The sequence below is a fragment of the Chiloscyllium punctatum genome, chromosome 11 (assembly GCF_047496795.1).
Source record: "Chiloscyllium punctatum isolate Juve2018m chromosome 11, sChiPun1.3, whole genome shotgun sequence".
NCBI classification, from domain to species: domain Eukaryota; kingdom Metazoa; phylum Chordata; class Chondrichthyes; order Orectolobiformes; family Hemiscylliidae; genus Chiloscyllium; species Chiloscyllium punctatum.
The window spans coordinates 50,063,455-50,081,051 of NC_092749.1; the positions used below are offsets into that span (position 1 = coordinate 50,063,455).

At 38.2% G+C, this 17,597-nt stretch overlaps 1 protein-coding gene across 1 annotated transcript in view; it reads left to right on the top strand.

Annotated features, from left to right (window-relative positions):
• The window catches only part of ush2a (Usher syndrome 2A (autosomal recessive, mild)), a 929,735-nt gene that overhangs the window by 98,640 nt on the left and 813,498 nt on the right, over positions 1 to 17,597 (top strand). Inside the window, 3 exon segments of the mRNA XM_072580162.1 lie at positions 7,479 to 7,535; positions 7,537 to 7,664; positions 11,395 to 11,524. Of these exon segments, the coding sequence (XP_072436263.1) occupies positions 7,479 to 7,535; positions 7,537 to 7,664; positions 11,395 to 11,524 (315 nt within the window).

Sequence of the window (17,597 nt, forward strand, 5' to 3'; positions counted from 1 at the left end):
CTGTATTAGTCTGTTTGTTCAGTCAGTTAATTGAACATTAATGACAATTTGGACCACACAAAATGTATAACCTCAGTTCTATAGTGGTGTACAATAAATTGACTGTAGCAACATTTGTTTCCCATTTTGGTTGAAATGTATTCTTCCATACTTCAAGAAAGGGAATAGGGATAATCCTAGAATTAGAGACTAGTCAGTCTTATGTCTGTAGTGGGCAAAGTGTTGGAAAGGATTCTGAGAGAGAGGATTTATGATTCCTTGGAAAACCATAGTTTGATTAGAGATAGTCAGCATGACTTTGTGAGGGCAGTTCGTATCGCACAAACCTTATTGAATTTTTTGAGGATATGACAAAACATGTTGATGAAGGTAGAGCAGTAGATGTGGCGTACAGGATTTTCGTAAGGCATTTGATAAGGTTCCCCATGGTGAGCTCATTCAGAAAGTGAGGAGGCATGGGATACAGGGAAATCTGCTGTCTGGGTGCAGAATTGGCTGGCCCATAGAAGACAGAGGTTATCCTCCAGCTCTATAGAGCCATCGTTAGACCACACTTGGAATACTGTGTTCAATTCTAATTGCCTTATTATAGGAAAGATGTGGAAGCTTTAGAGAGGGGGTGCAGAGGAAATTTACCAGGATGCCGCCGGGAATGGAGGGCATGTCTTATGAAGAAAAGTTGAGGGAGTTAGTGCTTTTCTCATTGGAGCGAAGAAGGATGAGAGGTGACTTGACTGAGATGTACAAGATGTTGAGAGGCATAGCTAGAGTGGATAACCAGAGACATTTTCCCATGATGGAAAAATGAGGGGGCATAATTTTAAGGTAATTGGAGGAAGGTTTACGGGAGATGTCAGAGGTAGGTTCTTTACACAAAGAGTGGTGAGTGCATGGAATGCACTGCCAGCAGTGGTAGTAGAGTCAGATATATTAGGGACATTTAAGTAACTCTTGGATAGGCACATGGAAGATAGTACAATGAAGGGTACATAGTTTGCCTAATCTTAGAGTAGGATAAAAGGCCGGCACAACATCGAGGCCCAAAGAGCCTGTACTGTGCTGTACTGTTCTCTGTTCTATGTACTATGTTCATACCCTCCATGCCAGCCTGTTCCTCTGTTCCAACACACCGTGGCCCCTTATGCAATCTGTGGCACTGTATGCTGATCTAACCATTTTCTATGGCCATTCATATTCCATGCCAGACAATGTCCAAATGTCAATGTCCAGCAATCCCTCATAACCCTTATGTCCTCCATCAGTCCTTATGTAACCCCTTTGCCAATTCACTGTTAACTAATATCTACCACCTGGCACCTTTGACGTTTCCTCTCCAAGCCAACTCAACCAATATTCCTATTTGGAATTCATCAGGATTAGTGCTGACAGAAAATAATTTCAATTTATCATGTCACTGTTGAAACAATGAAGCCTTCAAAACCCCTTCAACTAATCTTTTATAGAAAGAGACATTTCACTGAAATGTTTGATCCTCTATGTGAACAAACATTTCCATTCTTTAAGCAGTTACAACTGCCCATCAAAATGCTCATTTGATAGGACCCCAATGAAAGTGATATTTTGAGAAACCAGTCATATAGCAGGATAGCTGAGATACCCAACACTGTTTTTCTTTAACTTCACACATTATTTGAACAGTTCCTTGACAATCTTTGGCAATCCCAATCTTCATTCTACTGCTTACACAAGATTGTCAACAATGCTATGAAGTAGCATTTTCTCAGCAATAACCTATTTATTGACGGTCCATTTGGTTTCACTGGGATCACTCAACCGCTTACCTCATCACTGCTTTGGTCTAAGCATGGATAATAGTGCTGAACTCCAGTAGGCAAGTGAGATTGACTGCCCTTGATATCAAATTGGTATTTGACTGTGTTGAATTAAAGAACCCAAGCAAAACTGAAGTCAATGGGAATTGGGGCACATTTTTCACTGGTTGGAATAAAATCTAGCCTAATAAAGATAGTTGTGGTTTTTTGGACATCAGTCTACTCAGCTCTGGGAAATTACTGCAGGAGTTCCTCCAGAATGTGTCCTTTAGGGTGTCAGTTTGCTCGCTGAGCTATAGGTTTGATATCCAGATGTTTCATTACCTGGCTAGGTAACATCATCAGTGGCGACCTCCAAGTGACGCGAAGCTGTTGTCTCCTGCTTTCTATTTATATGTTTCTCCTGGATGGGGTTCCTGGGGTTTGTGGTGATGTCATTTCCTGTTCGTTTTCTGAGGGGTTGATAGATGGCATCTAGATCTATGTGCTTGTTTATGGCATTGTGGTTGGAGTGCCAGGCCTCTAGGTACATTGGGGAAACCGAGCAAAGGCTACGACAACGGATGAATGGGCACCGCACAACAATCAACAGACAGGAGGGTTCCCTCCCAGTTGGGGAACACTTCAGTGGTCCAGGACATTCAGCCTCGGACCTTCGGGTGACCATCCTCCAAGGTGGACTTTGGGACAGGCAGCAGAGGAAAGTGGCCGAGCAGAGGCTGATAGATAAGTTCGGTACCCATAGGGAGGGCCTCAACTGGGACCTTGGGTTCATGTCACATTACAAGTGATCACCATTGCACTACACACATACACAGATATTCCTACACGCACACACTCTCACATACACACAGACACAGGTACACACAGACGCGCACACAGACACCCACACACACCCTTATAGACACACACACTCCCACACTCACACATGCACCCCCTCACAGACTTAAGATACTCTGCACTCACTACACACACACACACACACTTTCTCACACTCATCGCCCCCACCCCAGAAAGACACACACACACACAGACAAAGACAAAGACCCACATGCACATATATATTTTGTGGGGTGAATTTGTACTTGCAGAGTTACATTGCACTTTGCTCAAAAACTGCATTCATTCATGTAGAACTCTGAGCTCAAAAACTGCATGAATTTATGTAAAACTCTGTTATCTCACTTTTTAGATTGGAATCAATCTGAACATCAGGTCATAGACAGAGAACACAGGGGGCTAACACCTTCAACATATTGTCTAGCTATCACCATTGTTAACAGCTAACCCGAGAATGCAACTTTAAAAAAAAGGTTTGTGATTAACACATGAAAGAAATGAAACTATCACTGTATTCTAACAGATGAAAGTCTTAACAGACAATCAATTTTTCAATGTATAATTTCAGTTACATCACACTGCAAATTTTTGCTTTCAATTCTGTGTTACGATTGAGCCCTCCACTATCACCTGATGAAGGAGCGTCGCTCCGAAAGCTAGTGTGCTTCCAATTAAACCTGTTGGACTATAACCTGGTGTTGTGTAATTTTTGACTAGATGAACATGGACAGCATATGCATGGAACACCACTACATGCCGTGCTCACCTTGAAGAGGTGTAACTAGCTTAAAATCCTAGCATTTTCTTCCCAATAGCACAATGTGTGTTCCCACACCCTAACATCTGAAGCAATTCAAAAAGTCAGCTCACCCATCTTCTCCACGGTATTTAGAGATGGACAGTAAATGCTGTTCAGCCACTAATATACAATTTCCATGAATGGATAAAGATAAACAAATTTAATGCCCTTTTCACACGGAAGCATGCCTACTTTTTGCAAACCCAGAAATGCCTTACCTCCCTCACAAGGAAGACTTAAATCTTCCAAAGAGCGCCTTACTCCCATCGAGTGGAAATTTACCTTCCTGAAGATGGCAAAATGTTATCGTGTCAGTAAAAAGATTCACCCTCTGGTGGTACATATTGCTATTTGGATGGACTAACGTTTTTCATCTGGCACTGTGTCAGCATTGTAAAGTCAGAAAATTCATCTTTTGCCACTCCACAATAATGTAGGACAGAAAATAGGGAGTACGAGTGAATGACAATTTTGCAGAGAGGCAAAACAAAAAAATTTGAATCTCACAAGACTATGTAGCAGTCAAGAATGTACTATGCAAGGGACAAACAGGCTGTGAACAAGCAATATTGTTTATAAGATGTACATGTGCGTGGCTGTGCTACAAATGGATCATGCACAGTGAAGGGAAATTAAAGGGAACGTTGGTTAGAACTGTTGTGATTCAGTATTTATATGAACTGTCTAGACTTTTGAATCAGAATTCCTGTTTTCTGATGAAATCAATTTTGGGGGGAATAATCATATTCGAGAAGACTAACAAATTCCAGAAAGATATAAATAAACTCGCAGAATGTGCACATAATTGGCAACTGATTGTCAACACGAATGTGAGGTATTATACTTCATTGAGAAAAATAATGTAGTTCTCATATTATATGGAAAATAATAATTTAAATGGGATAGAGGACTAAAGAAAACTGGTAGTAGAGCTCAGTACAAGACTGAATATAGTGATAAGGCTATTAAAATGGAAAATAAAGCACTAGGGTTTATTTCTAAAGGGATAGAATTGAAATGTAAAGTATTTCAGTGCACTTAGGTTGAATGTTGATTAGACCACAAGTAGAGTATATACACAGTTTTGGTTGCTACATTGAATTTTCAGAAGTTTTTATTCAGTTGTTTAATTGCACATATTCCAACATTCCTGTGATTTTACATGATTCTCACTCAAAAAAATATGCACCAGACATTTTCAAAAAAATTCTAATCTCCAGATCATCAAAACTAAATATATGATACATGTGGTAATCCAGATGTACCAACCTCTTTTGTGGGAATGTCCAGAAATGCTAAGTTTCTCTGGGCAATTGCCTGTCTGCTTGGGTCTTTGTGTGTAAATTTCTGACTTGGAATGTGAGTGGGAGACTGGGGATTTTAGACAGTTTAAAAGTTGGTCTAATACCTATGTAATGCCATAATCAACCCCTAGCCCCCCAACACCACCAACACCTTGATCACCTGATTAAACCTCCCAAAACCAGACCTGACCATTCCACTTCCTAAAAACCCAACTATCCTCTGAGCAAACCAATTACCCCACCGACCTCGTCACTGACCACCTGACTTACACCCGACCCAACCCGACTATGCCTCTAATCCCATCATACCAGCTTTCATACCAGCCAGTTAGCGTCTCAGCAGACTCACCTGCCTACCTGCTCCCCTCACACCCCACCTCCTAGCCAAATCTTACTAGCCTCTAACAAGTCAATTACCAATGCCACCCTGCCCCTTCCCCCTGCCGCAGCTCAATCTGATCCCTCTACTATTCTGTTGCCACCCGAGGACATCCCCCTGAATCCAATGATATCCCTGGACCATACATTCAATGCCCAACAGGACCCAATGACGTCCAAATCGTCCCAATCATCTGAGTATTCCTCAATCTAACTACCTACTCAACCACCTACTCACACACACTGACTCTCACATACATCTCACCCACCTCTTTCACTTTACTCACCTTACCCCCACAATGTATTCACCTACCCACCCACTCATACTAATTTACTCAGCCATTCGCTATCATTCATTAAAAGACTTGACTTTTTAAATTCTTATCAGAATATGGCAGTTAGTACCATAAAAAGGACATTTCCCCACTTTTCACCTCCACAACTCTACTTTGCTTTGATGGAGTTCCCTGAGTGGTGCTCTACATTTCAATTACATAATATTTGGATGATTCAGGAAGCAATATACAGCAGCATTGGTTTGGGGGAGTGTCTGCACACAGCAGTAATACCTGCAGTGTTGATGCTGCACAGAAGATTAGGCCTTTACGTCCTGACCCTTTTCCAAGATTGCATGCAGAAACAATAGGTTTATATGCATCTTTATCACTTAAGTTAACCTGCAGTCAGAGTCGACGAGTGGTTTGTTGAATGGAAAAGGCTTATGGAATAAAAAGAATAGCAGCATAGATATGGAGTTGGCTGAGTGACAGGGAACACTGGGTAGTGGTTAATGGTTGTTTTCTGGACAGCAGGAAAGTTTATAGTCGGGTTCCCTAAGGGTCTGTCTTAGGACAGACCTCTTCCTGCTGTATATTAATGACTTAGTGTACAAGGCATAATTAACCAAAATGTGTAAATGATTCAAGACTTGGAAATATTGTGAACTATAAGGAAGGTAGTGTAGAAGTTCATAAGGACATAAACTGGTGAAATGACTGGATAAATATCTGATAAAATTTAGTGCAGAAGAGAAAGCAATTAATTTAAGTCAGAACATAGAGAGACAAGAGGAGGGAAACAGGAAATTGTGAAGAGGGTGGGAGGAGCGGGGGATATGAGTGTATATAAATGTAAATTATTGAAGGTGGTGGGACAGATTTAAAGAACAGTTAAAAGGGGTATGGACTGTAAAAGGAAAGAAGTTATGTTAATCCAGTGTAAAACACTGGTTTGACCTCAAGTGAAGTACAGCATCCAGTTCTGGGCACCACACTTTAATGAGGATGTGAAGTCTTATGAAAAAAAATCATCATGATGGTTCTTCAGATAAGGATCTTCAGTTACATAGATAGGGGAGACAATGGCCAAGTGAAGATTGTCATTGGACTATTAATCAAGAGACCCAGGTAACATTCTGGGGACCTGGGTTTGAATCCTACCATGACAGATGGTGTACTTTGAATTGAATGTAAATCTGGAATTAAGAGTTGAATGATGGCCATGAATCTGTTGTCGATTGTTGGAAAAACCCATTTGATTCACTGATGCCCTTTAGGGAAAGCAACTGCCATCCTTACATGGACTTGCCTACATATGACTTCAGACCCACAGTAACGTCATTGACTCTAGTCAATTAAGGATTGGCAGTAAATGCTGACCTAGCCAGCAGTGCCCTTATCCTATGAATGAATTTTTAAAAAAATGATAGAATAGAATAGTGGGGATTGTTGTCTTTGGAGAAAGGAAGGCTGAGAGGAACTGTGTTAGAGGTATTCAAAATGATAAGGTATGTGTATTGGTAAGGAGGAGATATTCCCATTGATGGAAAGCTTAAAAATCTTTCTTATATAAAGTAATGCTACCTGTCCCAATTAAAGCAGCATTCATAGCTTTTATGGGGAAGACTACCAACTGGAACTATATACCTTCCATGGTAGATCTTAGATTCAACGGAAACAGTAATCGTGAGTGATGTAAGCAGACTGCTGACTCACTGTCACCCATTATAGACTACCACACACAAAGTCAAGATCTATCCCATATATATTCAAAACCATGCAAGTTATATCTGTTGCCTATTCAACTCTTGATTGCAAAAATGTGCGTATTATTTTTATATGAGAATCATTTTCTAATGTATGAATTTTGCTAAGCAGAAATTGATTTTTCTGATATTTATGCAGAGTTTATTATTTAAGGAGTGTGTGGTTGTCAAGTGAGTGTTAGAAAGAGAAACATTACAAAGCTTAACTCCTAATGTTGAAAAATAAAATTTTACAACTGTTAAAAACATGTACAAGAATTTGTATTCTGCTACTTTGTACTGTTTATTTTCTAATGTCATCAATAACTTGTTTTTTTGAGCACTGTCAGCCACTCTTCAGTATCAAGGCTTTCCATCAAGGTGAACTGATTCATACTTAAATCACATAAACCTTGCCAGTGCTATGATCAGGCCATCAGCTGCCACCATAACACTTCAAAAGATCCATTCTCTCATGACTATTTCCAAGATGGTGGTGGAATTTGTGATAACTGTCAACATTGCTGGTAAATATATTTGCTGAATATCATTGTATATGTTTGAGTTTATCAAAGGTAAGCATGCAATACGAACATGGTACATTGACTGTTAAGAATGCTGAATATTAGGGTTATTTTAGTAATGTAGTATAATATATTAAAGAAAGAAAAAATTCATGTACCAAAACAATTCTATTACTGTAGCAGCAGTTATGACTCACTGCATGTGATTATCATGTCACCATCTGCAAACTTAGCTGTTCTTTAATCAGTTTCTGATGATTAATGCTATATAAAGTTTGTTGTTCTAATGGTGTAGTGTGTTGACCTGTTACTATTCAGTTTTGTATTAGTGAGTATGTTCATATGCCTATGATGTTTTACTTAATGAACTCCTATCTTATTCAGATTTCCAAGGGGGGGATGTGCAAGGACATTATTTGCTTTCCCATCTTGTTCTTTTGAGATAACATCTCAAATCAATGAACTCACTTTGACAAACTTCGTAACGATGGCTGACATTGGCATAGATCATCTATGCAGTTAATTGATTAGTAAATGTCTTGCCACATGTGAAGATCTAAACTAATTTAAAGGTGAAATTAAAAGTGCAGTTTCAGAGTTGCTCATGATTTTATTATTAAGTCCAATGGCTCGCAAAGTGGAATCCATGAGGATCCAACAGGTGGCCTGCAGGCTGATCCAAAATGCAAATTCTTGAAGTGCAATGGTGCAGTTCAGGCTATACAAGCGAATGGCTCAGAATCCCTAATGATCCACCACTTGTCTTTGTTCACAGTACCAGACCAACTCCCATATGCAGGGCATGAATCATCATGAACAAAATTGATGTTATTGTTACAGTAAACAACTGCAAGGTTGTGTTTTCAACACTGTGGAATTGACAGAAAGAAGGGGTAGTGGATGAACTCAAAGTCCACACTGAAACTCTCCAGCATGAAACCATACTTCATTGGTCTCATTGAAAATAATACCATTCTTTCCATTAATTTTGATGAGTTGTTTCTCAGCGGCTAGCACAAAGGAAAAAGGACTGATGGATCGCTCTCTGGATTTTTATCTCCCTTAAATGGTCCAATGATGAGTAAATTTGAGAATCACGGTTGTATACTACTGGAACTTTTTAAAAAATCAGCAAGGGTTTAAAAATAGGTGAGAACAGATTAGCTACTTATTGTACATTGCTTGTAACTTACCCTACTATGACTTAAATAAAAAGTCAAGTGGAATGTATCTAACATATGATCTAATATTGGTTTCTTTACATTCTGGCTGAAGTTGAACTTTTTTTAGTTGATAAAAAATATTCTAATTTCCATTGTTGATGTTGTAATTTATTTGTCAGTTTTGTTACTCACTTTGAAACAACTCAAGCTTTGTAGTTACCACATTAGTCACTAGTTATTTTCCATTTTCATTATTTACTGATCATGTTATGTTAAGCCTTCCTCTCAATTCAACTTTCACCCTCATCAAGAAAATAATCCACTCATCACATTTAGAGAAAAAAAAATTGTACTGCTGTCACTTTGTTTTACTACTTTGTTAATGCAAAGTTGGCAAAGCCACATTTATTGCACATACATTACTGGCTGAGTAAGTGCTATAGAGTTACCCATTAGAAATGCAGCCCTTATTGTGTTAACCCATGGTAGCAGAATACAGAAAACTTTAAGATTGTAATGAATGTCATTCCAAGAGAGTATTGTTGATGACTTGGTGAAGATGTTGGAGGTAGTGATGAAAACAGAAAAAGCAGGAAATACTCAATAAGTTTGACAGTGTATAGGGAGAGAGAAACAGAATTAATGTTAACTGTTGAGAAATCAAGAGCTCATTGATCTGAAAAATTAACTTTCTTCCTGCAATAAGTACTATCAAACTTGGTTATTTCCAAATATTTTATGTTTTTATTTCAGAATACCAACATCCACATTACTTTATTGAAGATGATTTTGGTAATACTTGCTTTAAATGTTATAGGAACATAACAACTTTCCAAAATTATTAAGAACAGTAGCAGGCTATTTAGCTCTTCAGTCCTGTTTTTGTGTTCTGTAAGATCTGTTCCATCCTCTACTTCAATTCTACCTTCCCAGACTATTTTTATATTTCTCAATTCCCTTAGTACCCCAAAACCTATCAATCTCTGTCTTGGATACACCTGTATTCAATGATTGAGCGTGGACAACTTCAGGAGTGGAGAATTCTTTTCATTAAAGGGGCTTAGAATCACAGAGTCATGGAGATATAGAGCACAGAAACAGACCCTTCAGTCCACCTCATCCATGATGACCAGATATCCTAAATAGATCCGGTCCCATTTGCTAGCACTTGGCCCATATCCCTCTAAACCCTTCTTATTCATATACCCATTCAGAGACTATGACCTCTAGTTATGGACAACAACAGAAGAAACATATCCAAGCTTCTACTCTGTCAAGCCCCTTAAGAATTAATGGGTAGTTTAATGTTTAAGTGTAAACTTCACTGGAATTTTGATCCACTGATCCGTTGGTAGAAAAAGATCTGAATGTTTGGCGATCTGTTTCAATTTTGAATTTTTAAGTTAAATCATTTCTCATTCCTCAAAATTCAAATAAAAGTAAGTCTGGTCAACTCTATCTTTCTTCATAGCCCAATTTCGTCATGCCAGGATTCCATTGGCTAAATCTTTGTTGCACTCTCTGTTAGAGGAAACCAAAACTGTATGCAGTATTCTGTGTGCAGAATCTCATCCCCTTAATATTTCAAGCCCTTTCTAATAAAATGTAACATAGCATTTGCCTTCATAAATGCTTGCTGTACCTTCACGCTAACACTTTCATATTCATGTATATAGATTATTATTATGAGGTTATTATTATACTCCCAAGAATAAAATGGCAGGGAGATTATAATGGACTACAAACCTGTACTTGTTTCAAAGAATATTGATGTAGATATGACTCAATTTAAAGAGTACACTATTTAAAATCTCTCTGTGAGATGGTGACAAGTTGAGTGGGATAAAAGAAAATCAGAGTTGCTTTCCAGAATAAAAGTTAATATTTGTTAACTCCATAAATCTCATTACGTACCCACTCTTCCATAGCTCAAATCTCTACAATTCCAAGCCACTGTCTACTAATCCCCCTACTGCCAAACCACCTCCTCCAGCCCCTTTTCACTGCAGTTAGCAAGGAACTGAAACAGAATGGAAGTATAGATTGCGGCCATTCAGCCCATTATATTGACTCAATATGTAGCCTTTTTCAAACAAGTATGCTATTTATGGTGGCAAAACAGGTGCTGACATCTTATTTAAGTGGCATTAACTGCCTGAGTCCCAGTTTCGGTCTGGATTTTGGCCATCCCATGGGGCATACATTATTTTTGTGTGTTACCTACTTCAGGTCCAAAGTGCTCCACCCAAATTGACAAAATGTCTCTTTTAAGCATGACTCTAGATTCCATCTACACATGTACCTTGCACAATGGTTCAGTAAGGCTACACCCAACCCAAAATGTTCATCAGCCGTTTCAGATCACCACAAGGTGATCTATATTTCCATTAAAAAAATTGAGCTACTATCTCTGTCTGCAATTACCATCTAAAGTATCTTGAGGCAAGCTTTGTGTTTAAACTTTTAACAGAGTTGAGTATTTGCAAACCTTGTGCACTTGAGCATATTTGAATCAAATCTACTTTAAAGTCTGATTAATCTGTGAACATTGTTCAATCAACTCTTGTAAGAAGAAATTGTGAATGGTGTAGAGACTATTTTTACTGAAAAGTAGATGTCTGCCACTCAGCAACTGATGTGTGCAAACCTTGTGATTGCTTACAATCTGGAGTCATAAATGGGAACCTCCTGTGTGATCAGGTGGGTAATTTTAATAAGTACAAGTATGCTTTTAAAAATTCAATTGAATGGCAATGCAAGCGAGTTACACAGAGAATAGAATTTTGTGCTTAATCAAAATTACTAAAGTAAATGTTCTCAGAATGTTCTCTAGAGTGATGAGACTGTTGTAACAAATTATGTTGTAATGAGTTTAGTTTCACTGTTTAGTTTTTCACCGAGAATTTTTTTATGTCAACAAAGTGATGATAGCTAATAATTATTAAATATTTGTACTTGTTTAAATCATTTAAGTTATATGGAAGCTCAGCATAGCTTTTGCATAATTTTATTTTTTGCAATTATTTTGCCTGCAGTTATTTTTGTTGTTTTTGAAGGATCATGAATTGTATTAATTTAACTGAAATGGACTATTTAGAGGCACAAAATGATCTAATTTGCTATTCCAGGTTATGTTATGAAACTTTACCATGTTGTAAATGTGCAATAATCAAAACATGTTTATTTTGTTCATACATACCCCTGTCACTGTAATTTCTAGCCAAGTAATATATACCTTCAATAATATGCGACTGAAACAGTTGTTATTTTAATCGATGGATTTCAGAACAACTAACGATTAAATGAACACCATTGAAGTAAAATGAGTTAAGTTTCTTCTCCTTTGACTGTGGAGAGGAAATAGGGCCTGGGAATTACAATTTCTGTTGTGGAAGGGCTTTAAGACACCCAGCCAATCTTCTGATGATGTCAAGGAGATGACCCATTGGTCATATATTGCACTGTAGGCACACTTCAATAAGATTGATAGAAAGAATTTTATCAAGTGGTCTTGTCATGTGATGCAGTTGAGAGCACTGGAAGCCAAATGAATACACAGGACCTTATTATTTGGACTGTATCTGTTTCAACTCAACTAAATATGTGATAGCCATTCAATGGGTTCATTTCATAGGGCAATAGCCTGACCAACCATAGTCAACATGATTTAAAGTTTAACTAAAGCCTGGCAGTTAATTACTAATCATTATTAATTGGTAATGCCACTACCAACCGACCAAAAACAGAAATTTCTGGAAAAACTTAAAAGGCCTGGCAGCATCTATGGAAAGAATTCAGAGTTAATATTTCAGATCCAGTGAGACTTTTTCAGAACCTTTACCAACTAGAGTCCACTTGCCAAACAATCAGCACTTTCCTCTCATGAAGTATAAGTCTTGTTTTCCCCTTTGTGATAGTATTCTTGCAATCTATCCTGATGAATGTGAGATGAAAAGTTTTGACAAAACATCTCATTTTCTTTCACCAACACTCAAGGTCTGTACGACCAAGCACACTGTCTTCAAATGATTCACCAAAGACACAGAGGCAAGGCTAAGTACAGAGCAAGACCTATGGATCATTTGCTAGCCAGAGTTCTTAACATAGAGGATTTTGCTAATTGAACTACATGTGCCATACACAGTTTTCAAAAATTCATTCATTCATGGGATGTGGGTGCCACTGACTAAGCCAACTTTGGCTATCTTTGATTTGATTTGATTTGTTATTGTCACATGCACTAAGATACAATGAAAAGTATTATTTTGTGTGTGCTATCCAGACAAATCATACATTACGTAAGTACATCAAGATAACAGAATAGAATGCAGACAATAGTGTCACAACTACAGAGAAGGTGTAGAGAAAGATCAACTCTAATATATGAGAGGTCCATTCATATGACTGATAACAGTGGGGATGTAGCTATTCTTGAATTTGCTGGTATGTGTTTTCAAACTTTTGTATCTTCTGCCTGATGGAAGAGGGAGTAGGGTTCTGTGATAATGTTGGCTGCTTTCCTGAGGCAGTGGGAAATATAGATGGCATGAATGGAAGGAAGGCTGGTCTTTTTGATGGATTGTTGCTCTTGAGAAGGTGCTGGTGAGCTGCTTTCTTGACCTGTTGTCATCCATTTGGTGTGAGGGATGGAGTTCCAGCATTTTGGCCCATTGACACTAAAGGAATGGTGATATATCTCCAAGTCAGGATAGTGAGTAGCTTGGATTGAAACTTGTAGGAGATGGTGTTTCCCTTCATCTGCTGTGCTTGTTATTCTGGATGGACGTAGTTGTGGGTTTGGAAAATACTGTGTAAGGATCCTTGGTGAATTTTTGCAACGCGTCTTGCAGATAATATAAATTTTAGCAACTGGCCATCGGTGGTGGAGGAACTGAATGTTTGTTTGTGGGTGTGCTGCCAATCAAGTAGACTGCTTTATCCTGGCTGAAATATTCCATCATACTCCTAGCTTGTGCCTTATAAATAGTGGGCAAGCTTTCAGGCGACATCGAATGGCAGGAATCTCTTAATCCTATAGAATTTCTTGATAGACCCTGGGCTTGTTTGAGCATTGACCTTTTAATGTACGAAGGCCATTCTTACTTTATCGTGGTTCTTTTATTTCTCAAGATGGTTTGAGGTCAAAAAGCTGATTTCAATGATCACTGACATGGTTGTGAGAGCACTGTGGATGATACTCCTGAATGATGATATTTGATATCACCCACTGTTTGCTTATGAGATGGTGGATTCATTTACAAAGATATTGACCTTTTAACATGCCACAAGTTTGCCTAAACACCTTCAGTCCAGTGGAGAGGTGTAAACAAATTGCTGAAGAGAAATCCAAATATTCTTATAGCTCTGCTCACTTGCTGCATTGACCCTCCTCTTCTCAGGACTGTACCCATCAGAACTGCTGATGAGGCACAGATTTAAATCGCAACTTCCTACTTTACCAAACTTCAAACATTTTCTCAGATTACATTCCATCTGCCAGATTTTTCCCACCCTCTCAACCAATCTACATCATTCTGCATCCTTTTTATGTCATCTTCTCAACACGCTTTCCTACTTATCTTTCTGTTATCTGCAAGTTTAGCTACCATACCATCATCAGCTCATCTGATGCATTGATATAGTTTGTAAGAGGCTGTAGCATTTAGTCTTAATTGCTGTTATATTCTTACATTTTTTTTCTCTCTGTTATGTACAACTGGAAGAGAGAATCACATATCGAGAATAGTCTTAATAATGTAATGGATGTGTTAACATGTGAAATTGTATCTAGTATTAATGTGCAAAAAAACAGAGTTCAAAGGAAACCCAAACTTATTTGTATTAACCTGGATTTTCTAGAGCTTCACTTGTGGGTAGGTTTGCCAACCCTACTGGATTCTAAGCTTTATTGGAGAAGTTTGTTCGGCCAAAATGGAGTATAATCATGTCAGTGAGATGGAAGGGAACATTACTGTGTTTTTCAACTTTTTTTGGAATAGAGGCTGGGGATCTATTTAGAGGTGCATTGGACCTTGAGCCCTATACTTAGCCCTGGTTGGAAAATCAACAAGTCACGGAAACCCAAATTGAGAGAACTGAACATAGGTTTTGTTTTCTTCCAAGAACAGGATCAATGCTGCAAGCTATTGGAAAGGTATTAGCTGGTCTGTACCAAGAGCAAATTGTGTGTAGACACCAATAGACTCAGACCACACCATCAACAATGCCTGCTGTAATGAAAATGGAAACTGTAGTTCAAATCAAAAGCCACACATATTCAAGCTAGATAGCTGCAGGGCTTCCAGAATAGGGATAACTTTGTTCTTTTTGGGTTGCATTGAACTTTATTGAAACAGAATAGTGTTATGATATGTTATGATCACTGATGCCATTAGATGGTCATTCTTGAAATGGTCTCTTTACCTCACAGTAAATGGAACAATGAGCAGGGACATGTGACATCCTATTAGTTTTGCCTGTCAAAAGTGTGTGTAGTCTAGTTGCTGTGGTGAAAGGGGACCCAAGTCATGGAATATTGAAATTCATGTGCCTGGCATAACCCCTGAAAACAAAAGACAAAGCAGTTGGCTTTGTCACATCGAGATATACAGAATCTCAGGAAGTCTGGTATAAGGCCACAGGAAGATTCAACCTGGAGAGGCTGAGCAAGGGAATCACCAGGGTTGGGAATGTTGCTGGAAACCTTTTCAGGGATTCTTAGCAGACTGAGAGAAATTACTTTTTTCTTATGATACACAGTGAAATGGAGAGAATTGTTCTCCTTAGAAGCTAGGAGCAATTGTGGAATAGTTCCTCTCAAACTCGAGTTCTATGGAGCATACATCATAATATGTAAATGTGGCATGGGGTCAGCAGGTATGTTAAGAAATTAATAAGCAGTTGCTTTGCCGTGCTTTAAAATGTCAGTTGTCTAATAAGTCATGTTTACTTGATTTTGATTTTAGTTTTTATTGAACTTGAAATCGTGTTATGCAATTCTTAGTCAGTCTCTTTGAATCCAAATATATTTTAAAATCTATCAGTCTCCAAATGGATTATAATAATACAAAGCTAAAGATGGGAAGCTCAGAGCAGATTGGGACAGTTGATAAGAGTGGTGAGCTTCAAGGACTTCAATATCACACATGGACAGAACAGCGATAAAATTGAATTAGCTCTCTTGTATTTTTAAAATTAATTCATAGTATAAGGGAGTTCTGCCAAGGCCAACATGTCTACTTTATCCCCAATTTCTCTTGAAAATATGGTAGTGAAGCATTTTAGTGGACAGCTGCAGTCCATGTGGTGGGCATGCACTCACCAAGCTGTTAGAAAGGAAATTTCAGCGTTTTGATCCACTAACAGTGAAAGAAAAATATTATATTTCCAAGCTAGGGGGGAGTGGGATCTTGTGAGGAATTTGCAGGTGGTAGTGTCTCCATGTGTTCACTGCTATAGTTCGTCTAGGAGCTAGAGGTCATGTGTTTGGAAGGTACTTTCTTTGATAATATTATTCCTTTCTAGAATCATCCCAATTGGAACAGGAAGAAGAAAATTCATGCACTAATATTAACATTTAATTTCATTAAAATTCCATATTTTTCAGATTTATGCAACAATCATGGCAGATAACATACTCTAGAATATACATTGATTAAAGGGGGTTCAGATTAAACCCCAATAATGAAGCCATGGTAAAATGTTTGCATTTAAATAGTGTCTTGCACAACCATCCGAATGATGTGCTTAAATTTTGAATTGCAGCCATGTTCTAATGAAGGTAACGTGGCAGCTGATTCTTGTACAGCATGTCCTCCAGTAGAAAAACAAACAGAAATTGAAGTGAACTTTAACTTTCATGGGGTTCAAAAAGAGGGTACAGTTTAAACACCCAATCTAATTATTCAAAATAAACATTTGTTCCCAAATCCCATTGAGAGATGCCCTGTCTGGCACCAGCGGTGCCATTTTAGAATTTAACACACCCATCTTTTATTTTGGCACAGCTAAACATGTACAACAGAAGGAAGAATATCTCTGACTATGCTTTAAAGCAATCGTCAGCCGAGGATGTATAGGAGAAGACTTCTCAGCAGGCCACACTGGGTATTCAGGGAGCGATTTACCCACCTGAAACTCTGTGACGAATGTTAAACACCAGACAATGAAATATTGGTAAGACAGAATCTAGGCTGTTCCAACTAGAATATTAGTCCAACACACATATCTCAACTCCAGCATCATTGATTGCTTGTTCTTCGCCTATACACCCAAGCAGGTTCCTCACCCAATTATCCTCACCTAACATATAACCATCAACACTTCCCTAGTTCCACTTGGCCTCTTGCCAGACTGTACTAGAAGATAACAGATACCCCTTTTCCTTAAATAAATTAATATATATTAAGCATGAAAAGTAAACAAATCAGAAAAAACAGAATGACAACATTTTGTGAAAAAAAAAACATATATTCTTGATTTTGCTTTTTACATTAAAATCTTGGACATCCCTTTTCAGTATGCATAATGCTTCCTTATAACTGGCTTCATTTCACATTTCATAGAATCACACAACACGGAAACAGATCCTTTGGTCTGACATAATCTCAAACCTGCCTGCACTTGACCTAGATCCTTCCAAATATTTCTTATTCATGTACTTACCTGAAAGTATTTTAAACATTCATTATGCTCACATTCCCCACTTCCTCTGGATGTTAATTTCACACATAAACCACTCTCTATGTAAACAAAATTGTCCCCATGTCTTTGC